General features: G+C 38.0%; 1 protein-coding gene and 1 pseudogene across 1 annotated transcript; one reads left to right on the top strand and one right to left on the bottom strand.

Annotated features, from left to right (window-relative positions):
• Nucleotides 1-6,483: 6,483 nt before the first annotated feature.
• Nucleotides 6,484-7,149, top strand: LOC143853183 (agamous-like MADS-box protein AGL80 pseudogene; annotated as a pseudogene).
• A 9,758-nt stretch (nt 7,150-16,907) lies between these two features.
• On the bottom strand, nt 16,908-17,905 carry LOC143853182 (SsrA-binding protein). The gene is made up of 4 exons (XM_077362918.1): nt 17,595-17,905; nt 17,495-17,514; nt 17,377-17,381; nt 16,908-17,331 (listed from the first exon to the last, which is right to left on the bottom strand). The coding sequence occupies exons 1-4, from the start codon at nt 17,680-17,682 to the stop codon at nt 17,187-17,189; spliced, it is 258 nt and encodes an 85-aa protein (XP_077219033.1). The 5' UTR covers nt 17,683-17,905; the 3' UTR covers nt 16,908-17,186.
• Nucleotides 17,906-19,487: the final 1,582 nt, after the last annotated feature.

Here is a 19,487-nt window from a genome sequence, read left to right as displayed (position 1 = left end):
AGGTACCACCCTGTTAGATTATGTATTTATTGAGCAAATACTAGTAGATCTTTGATCTTGTGATGTATTTCACCACAATTATGCTGATAGATGTATCTATTCTTATTTATTCCCTTTTGTAAGTGTTTTTAATATTATTCTCATATATTTTTTTGATTGCTAATGCTATATTTATCAAGGGTTTAATGGGTAAAAAAGGTATTAAAAGTTGATGGTTGGAGATTTTCATAATTAATAAAATATGAAGTCTTGGACCTTTTAGTAGTTTTTTTTTTATATCAATAAATGAATAGAGAAAGGGGAAAACATATGAGCTTGTTTCCCTTCGTCGCGACTAAGTGCGTCGCCAGAAATCAGCTTTCCCGTAAATAGCTGACATTAGTCTTACTGAAAAACCTTTTTTTAATCTCAGATATTCACAGGAAAGTGAATGGGCCATTTTGTGGGGACATACTTAGTCACTATAGAGATGAAATCTACTCAGACAAAAGAGAATAAAATTAATGTTGAAAACAGGGATTGAAATAATATTTCCTGCTCAACTCCTTTGATTACACTTATATATAGGGCATCTAAAGAGGGAGGGATGATATATAGGGATGTCCACTCTATCATAAGCCTGCTTCATGTCCAATTTGCAAACCACCCCTTTCCTCCAAGTCTTGGCATATAAGTCCACCAGCTCATTTGCTACGAGGGCGCTGTCTAAAATCACCTTAATGTGTGAAAATAAAGGAGGGGTAGAGCGTGATCAGACTGCATAATCTCTTCCTCACTTGTGATGCATTCTGGTTGAAGAAAATGATAGAAAGCATTCCCAAGACCATATCTGAATCTTTGGTTGTGGCACCTGTATAATGCCATCGGATTTCAATGTTAGAGAGCTAGCCACAATTTTCTCACCTACTCCATAAATATCCAACCTTGCAAGACTGGAAATTGTAGCAAAGCTCTTGCACTCTAGTTGCTTTTCTAACCTGGAATTTATCTAAGAACCCGGAAAGTTCTTGCAAGAGTTCTTCATTTCTCATGGGTACGGGGACCCAATTTATTGGGTTCATTTAAACTAATGAGATAGTATGACTTGTCTGGGATTGTAAAAAAAAATTCCCTTTGGTTGGAGCACCGAAAGAAGCAACTACTTTTAGTAGTATGTTTAGGTCTACATCTTTAACATTTCTTTGTTTGCGGCGATTAATCCAAAGACTTGCTCGGAACAGAGATGGCGTGTATTGTGTGTGATGAGTGCGGGGAAAAAATAGGCCCATTTGAAGGGGAAAAAATAGTAGAACAACAACATTGACCATTTGCTCCCGAGTGAAACAATAGTAGAACGGCAATGTTATTTAACATACCTGCATCGTCTTTTCCACTATTTTCTTCAATCAGCCAGTGTTGTCGGACATGAAATTAGTAGGATTCTTCCGTAGGACCCAAGTGCATTGTACTACAAAGAGGTGGGCCACTACAGCATAGTGGGACCTACATTTTAATTGATCTCAACCATTCACTTGATAGGTCATCCGTTGGATCTCTTATATAATGCATAGTTGTCTACATGTGCATCCAGCAAAAAAATTCAATTTGCCCCACATTATTGGAAGATCTTAACTGTACATTTGTTGTTGGACTCCGACTAATGGAGTTTCCTTTGGAGGCAAGGGAACCGTTCATTGGTTGTTCTTAATAGCATGGCCGTTCATAATAATAGGTTTCCCTTTGAAGGCCAAGGGAATCAATGTGTATTAAATGTCAGCCAAAAGAGACGGTAAGAAATAATAAAATATTCAAATTGAGACCGTAAGGAGAAAGATTGACGTTAGGCTCTAATTATGTTAGGAATGCCAATAGGGTCTTTTTCCCTCAACCGTTTCAAGATTCATACGTGTTTTGATGATAAGAACAAATGTGCCCCTTTTTTGTGGATAGTTGAAAAAACTATTCGCATGCCGTATTTTTCTCCTTCAGAGGCAGTAAAAAGGGGTAGAGTCATCTTTATAGGGTGTGAATTTATCACTATCCAAAAAGATTTGTTCTCTTTAATTTGCAATATGTGTGTTTGACGAAAAATTCACCAAAAATAATCTTTAAGGGACTGATAATTTTTTGAATGGCAAAGAATTATATTAATAATAAAAAGAAAACAGTAGAAACCATAGGCGATGGAGATGATCAAAGCAATACCACATGTTACGTGCCTACATGGGACCCAATTGTGCTGGAATAAATTAGTTTAGATTTTGCTTTTGTAGTTGCTTTGGATGTGTAGAAGTCTTAGAGATAAGGATTATCTAAATTAGGGCTTTTCTATAAATAACTTGTACGAAGCTTTTTTAGAGCAATGAAGAAACTTGTCACAGAAATTGTGTTTTGTGCACAAAGGAGGACGACCCTTCCCTCGAAGTGGGCCAAGAGGCTGATCTTCCCTCTCAGAAGATCAAATCCATTGCGAACCAATCCGGGTTCATATAAAGACCAAGAACAAAGACACAAGAAAATTACATCTCAAGGGGGTAGGAAATCAACGACTTACAATCCGACCTAGATTAGAGGATTAATATTTCCACCCACATTTTAGCCTTTCCACCTCATTTTCCTTCTGTTTTCATGAAGATGACTCTTGGCTTCTAAAAAGGAGGCGGTGAAGAAGATGAAGATGGGGCATTTTTTACATGGATGTTGATCTTCTCCAAAACTCTCTCGACATGGTCGAGGAACTGAGGTGAAAATTAAAAGGTGTTCTTTTTTTTTGGAATGGAAATTAAAGGGTGTCTTATAATTTTAGAAAATCACAAGAAAAAAAAAACTAATGGAGGGGATGGATTGGCTCCAAATTGAGGGTGAACTGAAAATCTTATTTGCTAATATTTTATTGTACACAAGTTTTTTTTTCCTTTGTGAATACTTAGCGGCACGTCTGAAATTCCAGTGCCAAGTAGACTTGAAGGAGGAAGGGGAGGGCTGCCACATCATCGTGAAGAGTAATATAGAGAAGGAAGCAGAAATCCTTACCCTGACCTTGGTGGAAAAAAAATCAACATGCAGTAGATTTGAAGGAAAATAGAGCGGATAAAGAAATACAGATCTAGGGGAAAATAAATTTAAAAACAAAAGGAAAAGGGCAATTGAAAAATCATGATACGTACCTAGATGGGTCCCACTTAGTGGAATAGATTAGTTAGATATTTTAGTGAATACGATCATATATTGATATATTTAGTAGTTAGGTTAGATTAGGATAGTCTCTAATTAGCTATTTCTATTCTTATAATAAGATCTTTATAGATCTTTCTATGTTTATCATTAAGTGCTTTATATAAGCATATGTTATCATTAATGAAAATGAATGAAGAAAACTAGTTTGAGAAATTGTGTCTTGTGCACAAAGGAGGACGGATCCTTCCCTCGAAGTGGATCAAGAGGCCGATCTTCCCTCTAAGAAGATCCATCACGTTACGAACCGATTCGGGCCAATTTGGGTTTGTAACAATTGGTATCAAAGCAGTCGATCATGCGCCATGGTTACATCTTCAGAGATTTTGGATTCGATGCGTGAAGATTTTCAGAAGATCAAAATACTTGTTTTGGAATTAAAGGAATGGCAACGACAATTTGTGGAAAGCTTGAACAAAATCGACATGATGATCCAGAAGTCTAGCAAGATGAAAAAGAAAAGACGAAAAAGAAAAAGAGGAGAAAAGAACAATGAAAGAAAGAAGAGTGAAAATCTGCTCTGCTTGGGGCAGGGAGAGCAGCTCCGACGGAAAATATGCTTAGATCCGACGGCTCTGCAACCACATGCGTGAAGGTGAGAGAGAGAGAGAGAGAGAGAGAGAGAGAGAGAGAGAGAGAGAGAGAGGGAGGGAGTATGAGGGAGACAGAGATGAAATACCTGTGAGAGGGAGAGACCGGCGAGAGGGGAAAATGGCTCCGACGGAAAATCTGCTCTGCTTGGGGGAGGGAGAGACCAGCGACGATTTTGGGTTTTCTCATATGAGACCAGCGAGAGGGAGAGAGCAGCGATTTTGGGTTTTCTCCCCATTTCCTTAACTTTTGAATGGACGGCTAGGATGAAACACATCCGACGGCTGGTAACTAGTGCATTTCCAGCGCTACCTACACCAGTGTGTAGGAAAATTTCTCTCATATATATATATATATATATAAACACAGTGGGCCCACATTGTTTGGGTGATCCAAACCATTCATTTGATACGCCCTCACATTCATAGGGTGTGCCCAAAAAATCATCTCCATTGGATGATCCCAACCGTTCAAACCATGGAGGCCAAAATGGACAGAATTGTGAAGGTTTTTACACGTCCATTTTTGCCTCAACAAATCGTAGGGTTTGGATGATCCTATGGAGCTGATTTTTTGGGCACACCCTATCTATGTGAGGGCCCGTCAAATGAATGGTTTACAACACCGAAACAATGTGGGGTTCACTGTATTCTAAGGCGTCGGTGTAGCTACACTTTTCTCATATATATATATATATATATATATATATATATATATATATATATATGAGAAAAGTGTAGCTACACCGACAGATACCGTTTGCCACAAATATGCCCATTTTTTCCCTCCACTTTTTGAGGGGTTAGGATGATCCGATAGAGCTGATTTTTGTTACACACCCTATCGATGATGGGGCCTTGCAAATGAATGTTTTGGATCACCAGTAAAAATGTGGGACCCATGTGATTGGGCCCTCGAGCGCACCATAAGCTTGGTGCGCTCGAGCGCACAATCTTTCTCTCTCTCTCTCTCTCTCTCTCTCTCTCTCTCTCTCTCTCTCTCTATATATATATATATATATATATATATATATATATATATAGAGAGAGAGAGAGAGAGAGAGAGAGAGAAATGGTTCCTACACACTTGTGTAGATAAATAATCTACACCCTAGCTTAAAATACAGTGGGGCCCACATTGTTTGAGTGATCCAAACCATTCATTTTTAAGGCCCTCACATAGATCGGGTGTCCACAAAAAATTAGATCCATAGGATCATCCCAACCCTACGAACTGTGGAGGCAAAAAATGGACTAATTTGTGAAGGTTTAAAGACGTCCATTTTACATCCACCAATCGTAGGGTTGGGATGATCCTATGGATCTGATTTTTTGTGGACACCCGATCTATGTGAGGGCCTTTAAAATGAATGGCTTGGATCACCCAAACAATGTGGCCCCCCACTATATTTTAAGCTAGTGTGTAGATAACTTATCAACACAAGTGTGTAGAAACCGGAGGCTCGCCATTCATTTCATAAATGCATTGCATGCTAATTATGGTGGTGGGCAACCGCAATCCCACATGCATAGTTGCAATGGAGATTAAATCCATAAATTATTCTAAATCCAAAAAACTACTTCCATAATTGGTGAGTGGGGGGGGAGGCTGCTTGGAGTTTTTCGATTTTCTATATTCTTTTCTTTTCACACTATCTAAACACGAGTTTCCATAGAACGAACTCACATTAAATATCTGCGCATGCTTCGATTCAATTAGAATGCCCGATATCTCGTGACACGCGGAGCGCCTTTGAGAAAGTCCGTATAACTTCTAACCAACAGATTCATTCTTTATGAATCAAGTAACATTCAATTCCTTGATTCCGGGTCCGATCCTCCTATTAATCTCGTTTCCGAAGAACCTGCCTTTATGACATGCAGACCCGAAATGAAATTTTCACTAACAGTGGGTCTTTTTATCATCATCAGGCGATAGGCCCCATTTTCTTCGATTTTTTTGGAAAAAATGATACATTCGCTCCCTTTTGTTCCCCGGGACACCCTTTTCTAGAACAAAAAGAGTAGTCATAAATACACTAGACGGGAGTAGCAAGGGAAGGAAAGGGGGCGAATGTATCACTTCCCATTTGGAGGTGGTGAAATCAATCAGCCCCCACCTCTAATCACCATCCGATCTCAACCCGAGGACAGTAACATACAATGTAAGTACTTAAAACTGATTTTTAATTTCCCATTTTTATTCTAATAATGGGATTTGCTATTTCTTTAACCGAGAAAAGAAATGTAAAAAGTGTGGATTTGTGGGCCCTATCAATTTCCTGTAGAGTCGGATTCGCGTGTTGAGCCTTAAATAAGGAGAATGCATCTCGACACAAACCCATTGCGATAGCTTCCGTTTCAAATCTTCTTAGAGCCCAAAATTAACATAAATAGTTGGCAAACTTAAAAACCCCTATTGCAACAAAACCTTCATCTTAATAACCCTATCTCAGAATCTCCACAATGAGATTTTCTTGCCCAAAAATAGTAATGGTCAATGTAAAACTACATCACTCCCTCCTAATGTCCATTTGACCAAATCTTACCCTTCCAAGATATCCTCCCCCCCAGCTATGCATCACACCCCTTTGCCTTTCCCTATATAATAAAGGTCATGGTCTAAGACAAAGCAGGCCATTTCTTCATTCTAAGCTCTCTCTCTTTCTCTCTTTTGGCCATGGCTCGTAAGAAGGTGACCCTTGCATGGATTACTAATGATTCTGCTAGGAAGACCACCTTGAGGAGGAGGAGGAAGGGTTTGATGAAGAAGGCGAGGGAGTTGAGTACCTTATGTGATGCTGAGGTGGGTGTGATCGTGTACAGCCCCAACGACCCACAACCGGAGGTGTGGGCGGAGCCCGACATGGATCGTATCATCCACAAGTTCAAGAGCATGCCTGTGATGGAACAAACCAAGAAAAGGTTGAACCTAGAAGGTTTCATTCGGCAAAGGATTTCCAAATTGAGAGAGAAATCAATGAAGGTAGAGAAGGAGAATCGAGAGACCGAGATGACGATTCTCATGAACCAATGTCTGGCAGGGAAGGGGTTGGATGATGCAAAGATGGAAGACTTGAATGACTTGGCGTGGTTGATTGATGTTAAGATGAAGTCTGTGGAACAGAGGATTGAATTGCTGAAGGTGTTGAATGTTCCGCCTCAAGAGGGTGTGAATGAGCAGACTTCCTTGGAGGCGACCATGAAGGCTCTACAAGAGCAACCATGGTTCATGGAAGTTATGAACCCACATGAACCTATGGGTTATGTTGGGGGAGAAATGATGAGTCCTTTTGTTGACAATAGCCCATGGATGGATCTCTCTTTCCCTTGGGGAATGATGTGAAGGGTTGTAACTTTGCTTCTTCACATTTGGGCCTAGAGAGTATCATTTATCCTAAGTTTGTGTCAATAAATAAGTCTGCAGACTGCAGTTCCTTTCGTTTGTCTAGTCTAGTAGTAGTCGTCTTCGGTAGATGACTGAGTCTTGGGTTCCAAAGAGTAGCGAGAATCATTCTAGTTTACTTATATGAAACTAGAATGTATTCATCATCTTTTGTAATCAAGGATTCTAATATTATGGATGAGTGAGTTTTGGGTTCCAAATATTAGCGACAGTCATTGCTCTCTCTCTCTCTCTCTCTCTCTCTCTCTCTCTCTCTCTCTCTCTCTCTCTCTCTCTCTCTCTCTCTCTCTCTCTCTCTCTCTCTCTCTCTCTCTCTCTCTCTCTCTCTCTCTCTCTCTCTGAATGGTTTTCCATGTATTCTCTAAGATTGAATGAATGTACATACGCATGTGTGTCCGTTTGAGTGTGTATGTATGCGCATGAGAGAGAGAGAGAGAGAGAGAGAGAGAGAGGGAGAGAGATTTTAGTTTTACATCAATACTGGTTTTATTTGTTCTTCATTTTAGAAGAAGAAAGATAGTGTTGTTTCGCTTGTTTCCATTGGTCTGAATCATGGGAGCCAGCTTCTGTCATAATGTGCTTCTTCTTGCGAGAGACAATGGATGTGATCAAATATGGATTGAATCTGATTCAAAAGTTGCCGTTAATGTAATTAACGGCCTTTCTCAATGCCCGTGGAAAAAACTGACCACCATGGCCAAGATCAAAGACCTTCTTGCCTCGGCAACTTCCTGGCGCATCTCCTATGTTTGGAGAGAAGCAAATATTGTTGCAGACTTGTTATCCAATCCGGACGGCCCTTGTACCAGACCATACCTCTCTCCCCTACTGTTATTGTAACCAGCAACTCATCCAGAGTCTGATACTTTTGATTGTAACTGTTTCTTTACTTTTAAAACTCTGGTAGGGGTCCTTGCCTAAACCCCAACTTACCAAAAAAAAAAAAAAAAACTTCTGGGACAATATGCACCCATAATTTCATATACGATGCGATCCAAGGGGAGGAGTTGGGAGGATGGTCGTGGAGATATATGATTATCTTATGTTACGTGCCTAATTGGCCGTAACACAAATAAATGAAAAGAAAATAGAAATGCGGGGGAAAGAGGTTAATTGATTCGAGGCAACCGGACCTCCTAGAGGTTCAATTCGAGAGGAACCATAACTCTCCTACAAAGTTTTCTTTGCTTTAAAATTCTCTTATTCTCATTTCATTCAAATACAAGAACTTAAATACATGCACAAAGAGAGTGTCACATCAACAGCCCATTAACCCACTAACATGACACATAATAAAACTAGCATTCACAACCCTACATAAATAACTACTTGATAATTACTTTGCAACTACAGCACATACACCATAGAGGTACGTATCATTCCTTCCCCGTTGAAATGACCTTGTCCTCAAGATCAAATTATTTGAAGAAAAACTCTATGCCACCTGGGTCCCAAATCTTGCTGGACACAATTACCATTAGGCTTTCAAGATCTTCAAAAACAACGGTCTCGATCTTTCAAACTCCGCCTTCAAAATCAGTATGATCAATGCTGGAAAAAATATGATTCTTCATGGAATTGCATTGAAGTGATGAAAGGATCAAATGACTGAACAAAGTCAGCATAATCCTTCGCAGAGCGTTCAACAGAACCATCATTGTCACCATCAATTCTTGCACTTTTCTCTATTGGAACATCAACATCTTCAAGATTAAGATTTTCTTCGTCTTTGTGCATTTCCTCAATCACAATGCTGATTTTGATCTACCTTTCAGTAAATTGTCGTTGTTCTTCCAACAATTTCGAAACAAGCGCTTCGATCTTGCTAAAATCGTCACGTATGGAATTTAAAATCTCTGAAGACGTATCCATGGCACTTGATCGACGGCTCTGATACCACATGTTACGTGCCTAATTGGCCGTAACACAGATAAACGAAAAGAAAATAGAACTGCGGGGGAAAGAGGTTGATTCAAGGCAACCGGACCTCCTGGAGGTTCAATTCGAGAGGAACCATGACTCTCCTACAAAGTTTCCTTTGCTGTAAAACTCTCTTCTTCTCATTTCATTCAAATACAAGAACTTAAATACATGCACAAAGAGAATGCCACATCAACATCCCATTAACCCACTAACATGACACATAATAAAACTAACATCCACAACCCTACATAAATAACTACTTGATAACTACTTTGCAACTACAGCGCATACACCATAGAGGTATGTATCATCTTCTCCCTTGAAGTCTAGTTGGTTTTTTGTGTGTGTGGGGGGGGTGGGGGGGGTAGTATTTCCCTTTTTCGTATCTTACCTATTATGACCTTCTCAGTCATGGGGTTTCTTCTTCTTCTTCTCTATAATATATCTCTTTGTCAAACAAATAATAATAGGAATGCTAGTTTTAATGTTAGTAATTTCACCATAGACACGTCTGCACATATTCAAAATTCATATTTTTTTAGTTGAAGACATTCACAACACCTGACTGATTTCTACAAGTATAGGTGTTTGATGGCTACAAAACTTGCATTCAATTATCATTCCGGTAATTAATACGAATCTGATGCAATGCTTATATTTTCTTTTATTCATTAATAAATAGGAGTCTCTCCAAACCCCGTCTTGCACGCTGAAATAAAAATAACAATAATAATATCAATAAAATTTACCGATATCAGCAAAATTGAAGTCCCCCTAAATTTTATTAGGGATTTGGTCGGTAATTCCGCGGTTCGGTTTTGTAGGAGACAACAGCCACATACTGATTTCTACAAGTATAGGTGTTTGATGGCTACAAAACTTGTTCAATTATCATACAGGTAATTAATACGAATCTGATGCAATGCTTATATTTCCTTTTATTCATTAATAAATAGAAGTCTCTCCAAATCCCGTCTTGCCTGCTGAATAATAATAACAATAATAATATCAAGAAAATTTACCGATATCAGCAAAATGGATTTGGTCGGTAATTCCGCGACTCAGTTTTGTAGGAGACAACAGCCACATAAGCTCACTTTTTAGCAGATTTTTTCTTATTTATTATTTAATTCATCTGAAGGAGTTGTCTCATGCAAACTTCAACCACGAAATAGCTTTCCACAAAATTGCCCAGCAAATCCCATTTTATTAATAGCTCAGTTTGGATGCATCTTTTTATTTAAAATATTAGAAAATATTAAGTATTAGAAAATGTCTATCACCACCATCCTTTTTTTGTTCGAAAAACACATAGTTTCCATTCTTATTACATATAAATGAATATTTCATTTTGATTGTTTCTAGCGAAGGTATTTAATCTGTTTTCCAAGTAATCTAGGCCAAGAGATGGATAGATTTAAGTTTTCTTGACTATAATAGTTATGGAATTTTCCATCATCTGAAATTTTCTACAAATAAGGAAGCAGAAGTTACAGTCATCTCAGTGCTTGGCTCGTGTCTTTGACAATGGTGGAGGCTTGGCTTGAAAAGAAGATCATTTGTACTCACCCAGGCTTGGATACAAGGTAATGATGAGCAAAACCGAAGCTATTTCTTACATTTCAAACCTCAGTCAAATGGCCAATATATCACCTTCAAGTGGGTGAACACCAACTTTTAGTAAATGAATGCTTGGTTCCATGTATGAAAATGAACTATTATAGTAATTGATGAAAGATAAGTTCTAAAACTATGTTGTACAAAAGGTTATTGACACATGTGATGATCAAAGTTGTGTTAGTGGTATGAAATGCCATTGATGGAGGACATCTGAGACTTTTGGTAAGAAACATACGGTATATACACACACTCATATGTTGTAATAATGTTAGTAGCATAAAATGTGATGAGGATCTTGCCACCTGTTTTTTCTCATGTCCTTTTTCTCCTTCTCCTATGTTGCACCTACATATTGTATTGTATTGTAAAGTACATGTAGTTTGAACAGCATTTTCTAAGAATGTACTCTCTTATATCTTATATTACAAGATTTTTCTATTTAGTATTAGAAAGAAGAGATTATAAGGAACAATGTCACTTCCTGGCTTGAGCATTAGATATAAGAGATTTTAAATTTAAAATTATTTATGAGAGCTTCAACCGTATGGAAAACATTATGAGAGAGAGAGAGAGAGTGAGAGATGCAAAAATGCATTTGACCAATCAATAGCTACTCGTTTGGACGAATGCTTGGCATTGATCCTCTTTCTAAGAGCAACAGATGGATAAAAGTGTCTACGTTTTAATTGCTATTTTTGGAAGAGACAAATGCTATTGGAGGAGAATTGGGGAGATTAGGATAAAATATTCAATAGTTACTCTCGGCAACTGAAGAAGATAATAGTGGACGAGCTATAGAGGGCAAAGAATAATAAAAGGAGTATGTAGAAATATCGACGGACAATGGTCTGATTAAAACCCACGATCAAAGATAAGATAAAACAAACCACACAATGGCAACCACAAAGAAAACACAATGTTTACGTAGTTCGGTAACGCCTACGTCCACGGGCGATCCAAAAGAAAATATTCCACTAATTAAGAAGTAAAAAAGAGAACAATAGATTCCTCAATCGATCCAACACTTGATCGAACCCTAAATCCTTCCCTTGTACCCCTTTAAAAAACCCCTTCTTGACTTCCTCTCATGTAGTGCACACAAGAGAAAAAACGTTGCCGTCGTCGTCTTTGTTCTTCTCTTCCTTGGGTTGAAGAAACCAAGAGGACCTCCTTCACAAATCATTTCCACTCTCCCTTTGCAAGAGGCACAAAACATTGTTTTTCTTCTCTTGCAAGGTTTGAGAGTTGTTCTTGTGTCTTTTCTTTTTTGGTAGTGTATCTCCAAACAAGAAAAGAGACCAACTAATTTAATCTCATCACAATCGTGTGATGTTTCCACTTTCAATAGGGTTTTCCCAAAACCTACAGCCAACCACACGACACGTACATATGTCGGTGGCATGAAATAAGGCAACTTTTCAACAGAGTATATGGTGTGGTTTTTCAAGGCAGACCTGCTAGGTACTACGCTGTTAGAACATGTATTTATTGAGCAAATACTAGTAGATCTTTGATCTTGTGATGTATTTCACCACAATTATGCTGATAGATGTATCTATTCTTATTTATTCCCTTTTGTAAGTGTTTTTAATATTATTCTCAATTACGCTGATGCTATATATTTTTTTGATTGCTAATGCTATATTTATCAAGGGTTTAATGGGTAAAAAAGGTATTAAAAGTTGATGGTTGGAGATTTTCATAATTAACAAAATATGAAGTCTTGGACTTTTTAGTAGTTTTTTTTTTATATCAATAAATAAATAGAGAAAGGGGAAAACATATGAGCTTGTTTACGTAGTTCGGTAACGCCTACGTCCACGGGCGCTGTCTAAAATCACCTTAATGTGTGAAAATAGAGGAGGGGTAGAGCGTGATCAGACTGCATAATCTCTTCCTCACTTGTGATGCATTCTGGTTGAAGAAAATGATAGAAAGCATTCCCAAGACCATATCTGAATCTTCGGTTGTGGCACCTGTATAATGCCATCGGATTTCAATGTTAGAGAGCTAGCCACAATTTTCTCACCTACTCCATAAATATCCAACCTTGCAAGACTGGAAATTGTAGCAAAGCTCTTGCACTCAAGTTGCTTTTCTAAACTGGAATTTATCTAAGAACCCGGAAAGTTCTTGCAAGAGTTCTTCATTTCTCATGGGTACGGGGACCCAATTTATTGGGTTCATTTAAACTAATGAGATAGTATGACTTGTCTGGGATTGTAAAAAAAATTCCCTTTGGTTGGAGCACCGAAAGAAGCAACTACTTTTAGTAGTATGTTTAGGTCTACATCTTTAACATTTCTTTGTTTGCGGCGATTAATCCAAAGACTTGCTCGGAACAAAGATTGCGGGGAAAAAATAGGCCCATTTGAAGGGGAAAAAAATAGTAGAACAACAACATTGACCATTTGCTCCCGAGTGAAACAATAGTAGAACTGGCAATGTTATTTAACATACCTGCATCGTCTTTTCCACTATTTTCTTCAATCCGCCAGTGTTGTCGGACATGAAATTAGTAGGATTCTTCCGTAGGACCCAAGTGCATTGTACTACAAAGAGGTGGGCCACTACAGCATAGTGGGACCTACATTTTAATTGATCTCAACCATTCACTTGATAGGTCATCCGTTGGATCTCTTATATAATGCATAGTTGTCTACATGTGCATCCAGCAAAAAAATTCAATTTGCTCCACATTATTGGAAGATCTTAACCGTACATTTGTTGTTGGACTCCGACTAATGGAGTTTCCTTTGGAGGCAAGGGAACCGTTCATTGGTTGTTCTTAATAGCATGGCCGTTCTTAATAATAGGTTTCCCTTTGAAGGGCAAGGGAATCAATGTGTATTAAATGTCACCCGAAAGAGACGGTAAGAAATAATAAAATATTCAAATTGAGACCGTAAGGAGAAAGATTGACGTTAGGCTCTAATTATGTTAGGAAGGCCAATAGGGTCTTTTTCCCTCAACCTTTTCAAGATTCATACGTGTTTTGATGATAAGAACAAATGTGCCCCTTTTTTGTGGATAGTTGAAGAAACTATTCGCATGCCGTATTTTTCTCCTTCAGAGGCAGTAAAAAGGGGTAGAGTCATCTTTATAGGGTGTGAATTTATCACTATCCAAAAAATTTGTTCTCTTTAATTTGCAATATGTGTGTTTGGCGAAAAAATCACCAAAAATAATCTTTAAGGGACTGATAATTTTTTTGAATGGCAAAGAATTATATTAATAATAAAAAGAAAACAGTAGAAACCATAGGCGATGGAGATGATCAAAGCAATACCACATGTTACGTGCCTACATGGGACCCAATTGTGCTGGAATAAATTAGTTTAGATTTTGCTTTTGTAGTTGCTTTGGATGTGTAGAAGTCTTAGAGATAAGGATTATCTAAATTAGGGCTTTTCTATAAATAACTTGTACGAAGCTTTTTTAGAGCAATGAAGAAACTTGTCACAGAAATTGTGTTTTGTGCACAAAGGAGGACGACCCTTCCCTCGAAGTGGGCCAAGAGGCTGATCTTCCCTCTCAGAAGATCAAATCCATTGCGAACCAATCCGGGTTCATATAAAGACCAAGAACAAAGACACAAGAAAATTACATCTCAAGGGGGTAGGAAATCAAGGACTTACAATCCGACCTAGATTAGGGGATTAATATTTCCACCCACATTTTAGCCTTTCCACCTCATTTTCCTTCTGTTTTCATGAAGATGACTCTTGGCTTCTAAAAAGGAGGCGGTGGAGAAGATGAAGATGGGGCATTTTTTACATGGATGTTGATCTTCTCCAAAACTCTCTCGACATGGTCGAGGAACTGAGGTGAAAATTAAAAGGTGTTCTTTTTTTTTGGAATGGAAATTAAAGGGTGTCTTTTAATTTTAGAAAATCACAAGAAAAAAAAAACTAATGGAGGGGATGGATTGGCTCCAAATTGAGGGTGAACTGAAAATCTTATTTGCTAATATTTTATTGTACACAAGTTTTTTTTTTTCCTTTGTGAATACTTAGTGGCACGTCTGAAATTCCAGTGCCAAGTAGACTTGAAGGAGGAAGGAGGGCTGCCACATCATCGTGAAGAGTAATATAGAGAAGGAAGCAGAAATCCTTACCCTGACCTTGGTGGGAAAAAAATCAACATGCAGTAGATTTGAAGGAAAATAGAGCGGATAAAGAAATACAGATCTAGGGGAAAATAAATTTAAAAACAAAAGGAAAAGGGCAATTGAAAAATCATGATACGTACCTAGATGGGTCCCACTTAGTGGAATAAACCCACTTAGTGGAATAGATTAGTTAGATATTTTAGTGAATACGATCATATCTTGATATATTTAGTAGTTAGGTTAGATTAGGATAGTCTCTAATTAGCTATTTCTATTCTTATAATAAGATCTTTATAGATCTTTCTATGTTTATCATTAAGTGATTTTATAAGCATATGTTATCATTAATGAAAATGAATGAAGAAAACTAGTTTGAGAAATTGTATCTTGTGCACAAAGGAGGACGGATCCTTCCCTCGAAGTGGATCAAGAGGCCGATCTTCCCTCTAAGAAGATCCATCACGTTACGAACCGATTCGGGCCGATTCAGGTTTGTAACAATTGGTATCAAAGCAGTCGATCATACGCCATGGTTACGTCTTCAGAGATTTTGGATTCGATGCGTGAAGATTTTCAGAAGATCAAAATACTTGTTTTGGAATTGAAGGAATGGCAACCACAATTTGTGGAAAGCTTGAACAAAATCGACATGATGATCCAGAACTCTTGCAAGATGAAAAAGAAAAGACGAAAAAGAAAAAGAGGAGAAAAGAACAATGAAAGAAAGAAGAGCGAAAAAAACTGAAGAAACCACAAACGAAAGTCGTCATTGATTTTCAGCGTCGTCGAGTTTGTCGCCGGAAAATCCATCATTCCTCTCGACACATCCAACACCAGTGTGAAGATCCTCTCCCACAACCATCCGTGCACCAACTGCCAAACCGTTCCAAAAAATCGAAACGAATGAGCTTTGATGAACGGTCTGATGAGACTAGTTTTAAGGTGGAGCTTCGTAAACTCTTGATGACGACATGTGCAATGATGACTAATTATAAGACGAAGGGAGGGAGAAAGGGATGTAAGATCTCATTTTTCTCCAACCAGTGTTTAATCTTCAACCTTGAGGACAAGGTTGATTTCAAGGCGGGTGGAATGATACGTACCTAGATGGGTCCCACTTAGTGGAATAGATTAGTTAGATATTTTAGTAAATAAGATCATATCTTGATATATTTAGTAGTTATGTTAGATTAGGATAGTCTCTAATTAGCTATTTCTATTCTTATAATAAGATCTTTATAGATCTTTCTATGTTTATTATTAAGTGCTTTATATAACCATATGTTATCATTAATGAAAAGGAATGAAGAAAACTAGTTTGAGAAATTGTGTCTTGTGCACAAAGGAAGACGGATCCTTCCCTCGTAGTGGATCAAGAGGCTGATCTTCCCTCTAAGAAGATCAATCACGTTACGAACTGATTCGGGTTCGTAACAAATCATAAGGAAAAGAAATCAAAAAGAAGAGAGAGAGAGAGAGAGAGGGGGGGGGATAAATACCTGGGAGATCTTTATCTTCTACTTTCATAGAGTTTGGCAAGATAGGGTTTTGAGGAGGAGGTGGGAAGCCGTCTTTGGGATGAAGAGGTGAGAGAGAGATGATTGGTTTGAATAAAAAACGGATAGAGAAGAGGGATATTATCCTTTTTTTTAGGATGGGAAACCTAATCGTTTCCTTATTTTCATTCCATTTAGGAGTCTGCCGTTTTAGGTAACTCTAAAATAAATTGGAGTCTGCCAGTTTTCAATGCGTTTTGGAAATGCCAATAATGTTTGGAATTCCAAACGGAAAAGACTCATGGAATGAAAGTCTTTAAGAAGGCTTTAAATTGAAAGAGTGTAAAACGGGATTTAAAAAGAAAACAGAAAATCCTCATTCCACGTAGATTTGAGGGAAGAAGGAGAGGACTGCCACATCAGCGGCGAACGGTAAACCTCCCTTCCTCTTTATTATATATAGATCCGATTAGGCCATTATTATATCTCATTTGATTACCGAAGAGAAATTGCTAAGAAAAATTCATGAGCATGGGAAGAAACTGACATCCTTGAAAAACCATAAATTTTCATTAAATCTCGCCATGATTCTCATTAACCATGGGGATTTCCTCTACACATAGCCTAAGATCGAAAATTACAACATGATCTGGCCATCACCATTAGATGAAAGGGCCCAATTTTCATTTTCACTATCCTTCTATCTTCTCTTTCTTCTAATAATAACTTGGTGTTGATTTTCTTATCACCATTTCACCAAGATCTCACCCCAAACAATAAAATTTACATAGTGAAAACCTGCCAATGCCAATTGATTTATCGATGGATTATGATCCCACGTCGCATAGTCTTGGCTTGGATTTGTCTAGAATAGACCACATCACTCGGACGTCCTCATACCCGCACGCCATTACCTCGCCGTGCAAATCCATGCCAGGAGGATCATGCCCTGCAAGATCAAACCAAAGGAAGCTTTGTTAGCTCAATATTCATGGCTTCCATGGTGTTAAATCCAACAACCACTAACAAGAGAAGAAACCCATGAATGATAAAGGAAAATTATATTTCCATCCCCTTTTCTAGTATGTTGACCTCCTCTTATTTGTCTTTTCATAAAGAAAAGCATCATTTCCACCTCTTTTTGTTCTTCTTTTTCTTCATTTCAGGAAAAGACAAACAAAAGAGCTGAAAATATCATTTCCCGTGATATGAAATTGATGGGTTTAGTTATAGACCTGCTTGAGATTTTTTCTCTTTGGGGAGGTTGAAGAAGGTGCAAGCTTTTCTAAATGGAGAAGTGATCGTTCGAACCCAAGAAGCCATTTTTTGATTTGAAAGTCTCAACTCTCAAGGAGGGTGTTGAGTTCTGTAAGGCTTATATAGGCAAGATGTGAAAACATGGTGAGGCGGAGGTGTTTCTTAAAGAAGGGACAAGATCCGTGAGATGAGGTCTGTGGGATGTACGGCCTTCCATTCTTGTGAGGTCTTACTTGCATTGGCACATGGGGCATCATCCAAACTCACTCTCACCATACATACGCTTACAATTTTCTGAGATTTACAAATGAGATGCCTACCAAAACCATCTTTTTTCTAGTGAGAAAAGTTCACTTTGTCCCTCTTCAAAGATTGATGAGAGAGCTTCTTGATTAACTATAACTAATCACATTTCTCAAATTAAGCTTGGTATGTTTTTTCTAGGGAAGTGATATATTCACCCCTTTTTTACTCGGGACAACCCCTGCTGGTGTATTTATGACTGATCTTTTACGCAAGGGAGCTGTCCCAAGTTAAAAAATAGAGTGAATATATCATTTTCCATATTTTTAATAAGGGAGTAATACTCTCCCCGCGCGCTAACAGGTATCGTTAGGATATATTAAGGAGTGGAGAGCAATGGTTAATGTAACCATACGTTACATTGACGTAGGGTAGAAGATTTCACACATGTGAAAGATTCCATGATTATTTTATGAAGAAGATAATGCAATCTCGTTAACTGTGTCCGTAGAGAGATATTAGATAAATTAATCATCCAGATAACATCGATAATATAAAGAAAATATCATATGAATGCCTTGATTGTACTTCTATGTCTATATCCATCCATTCTTAATCTCATGAACCTCGTTAACCCTAATTTAAGATTGTATGAATGTCTTGATTGTACTTCCATGTCTATATCCATCCACTCCTAAACTCATAACGTCATTAACCGTAATTTTCTTGTGATTGGGTCGAGAAGTGGGTAAAGTTCATATGGGGAAACGAGACGGCCACACCATATTGAAAATAAATTATAATGAATGGAGCTAATTATCATTACAGTGTTGTAAATGTATAGTTTACCATTAAGTAGGTTCCATGAGCTTGTCTACCCAACATTTCTACATATGATGAGACAATGTTCCTTTTCATGGTGAAAGGATTGAACTCCCAAAACTTGAACTCCTAACCTAATCTAGAAAAATCATGCATTTTTATTAAAAAAAAATTTTACATAGAAAATGAATGTTCGAGCATTTGGGTAACTCATTTTCCATGGATTTTTTTTTTTAAAATAAAAAACTGCCCTTATTTAAAAGGGTAATTGCAAACCTACTAGACTCTAGAATTTTATTTTCCATAAAATATTTATTTTAGGGAGATGATATATTCACTCCCCTACATTACGTGCACGCTCCCCTTATAACATGGTTTAACGCGAAAAGTAGGCAATTAATGCTTTTTTATGCCAAATCACGTATAAGGGGAGCGTGCGCGTAATGCAGGGGAGCACATAACAAACATTTGTAACTAATGGTCCCATCTACGGCAAAGTACATACTAAAGGGGAAGCCATGTGAGTGGGCTCAATTCAGATGAATAATGTCTTATGGGTGGGCCAGAATTCAATGGAAAATGTGGTGGATAATTTGGTGTGGGTGGGCCCACTCATGATATTTTAGCCCAAGAAGATGACAATGAAAAGAATAGGATTTAAGAGTGAGAGGAAGGAAGAATGGGACGCTCTGAAAAGCTGACAGATTCCAGTTTCGGACAATAATAATTGAAGGGAACGTGATGGAATCTGTGGGCCCCACTCAAATGTTTAGTACTACCAACGTACCAAGTACTCTACAGGCCAC

Source organism: Tasmannia lanceolata, unplaced genomic scaffold, assembly GCF_043159265.1.
Source record: "Tasmannia lanceolata isolate RefF3 unplaced genomic scaffold, GAP_Taslan_0.1 ptg000019l, whole genome shotgun sequence".
Taxonomy (NCBI): domain Eukaryota; kingdom Viridiplantae; phylum Streptophyta; class Magnoliopsida; order Canellales; family Winteraceae; genus Tasmannia; species Tasmannia lanceolata.
The sequence above is the reverse complement of the archived record's forward strand: the minus strand, read 5'-3'. Positions and strand labels throughout refer to the sequence as shown.

Coding starts and splice junctions, on each gene's coding strand:
- LOC143853182 (XM_077362918.1), bottom strand. CDS start 17,682: ATGGCTTCTTGGGTTCGAACGATCACTTCTCCATTTAGAAAAGCTTGC. Junction 17,515..17,594: donor AGAGAAAAAATCTCAAGCAG/GTCTATAACTAA, acceptor CCTGAAATGAAG/AAAAAGAAGAACAAAAAGAG.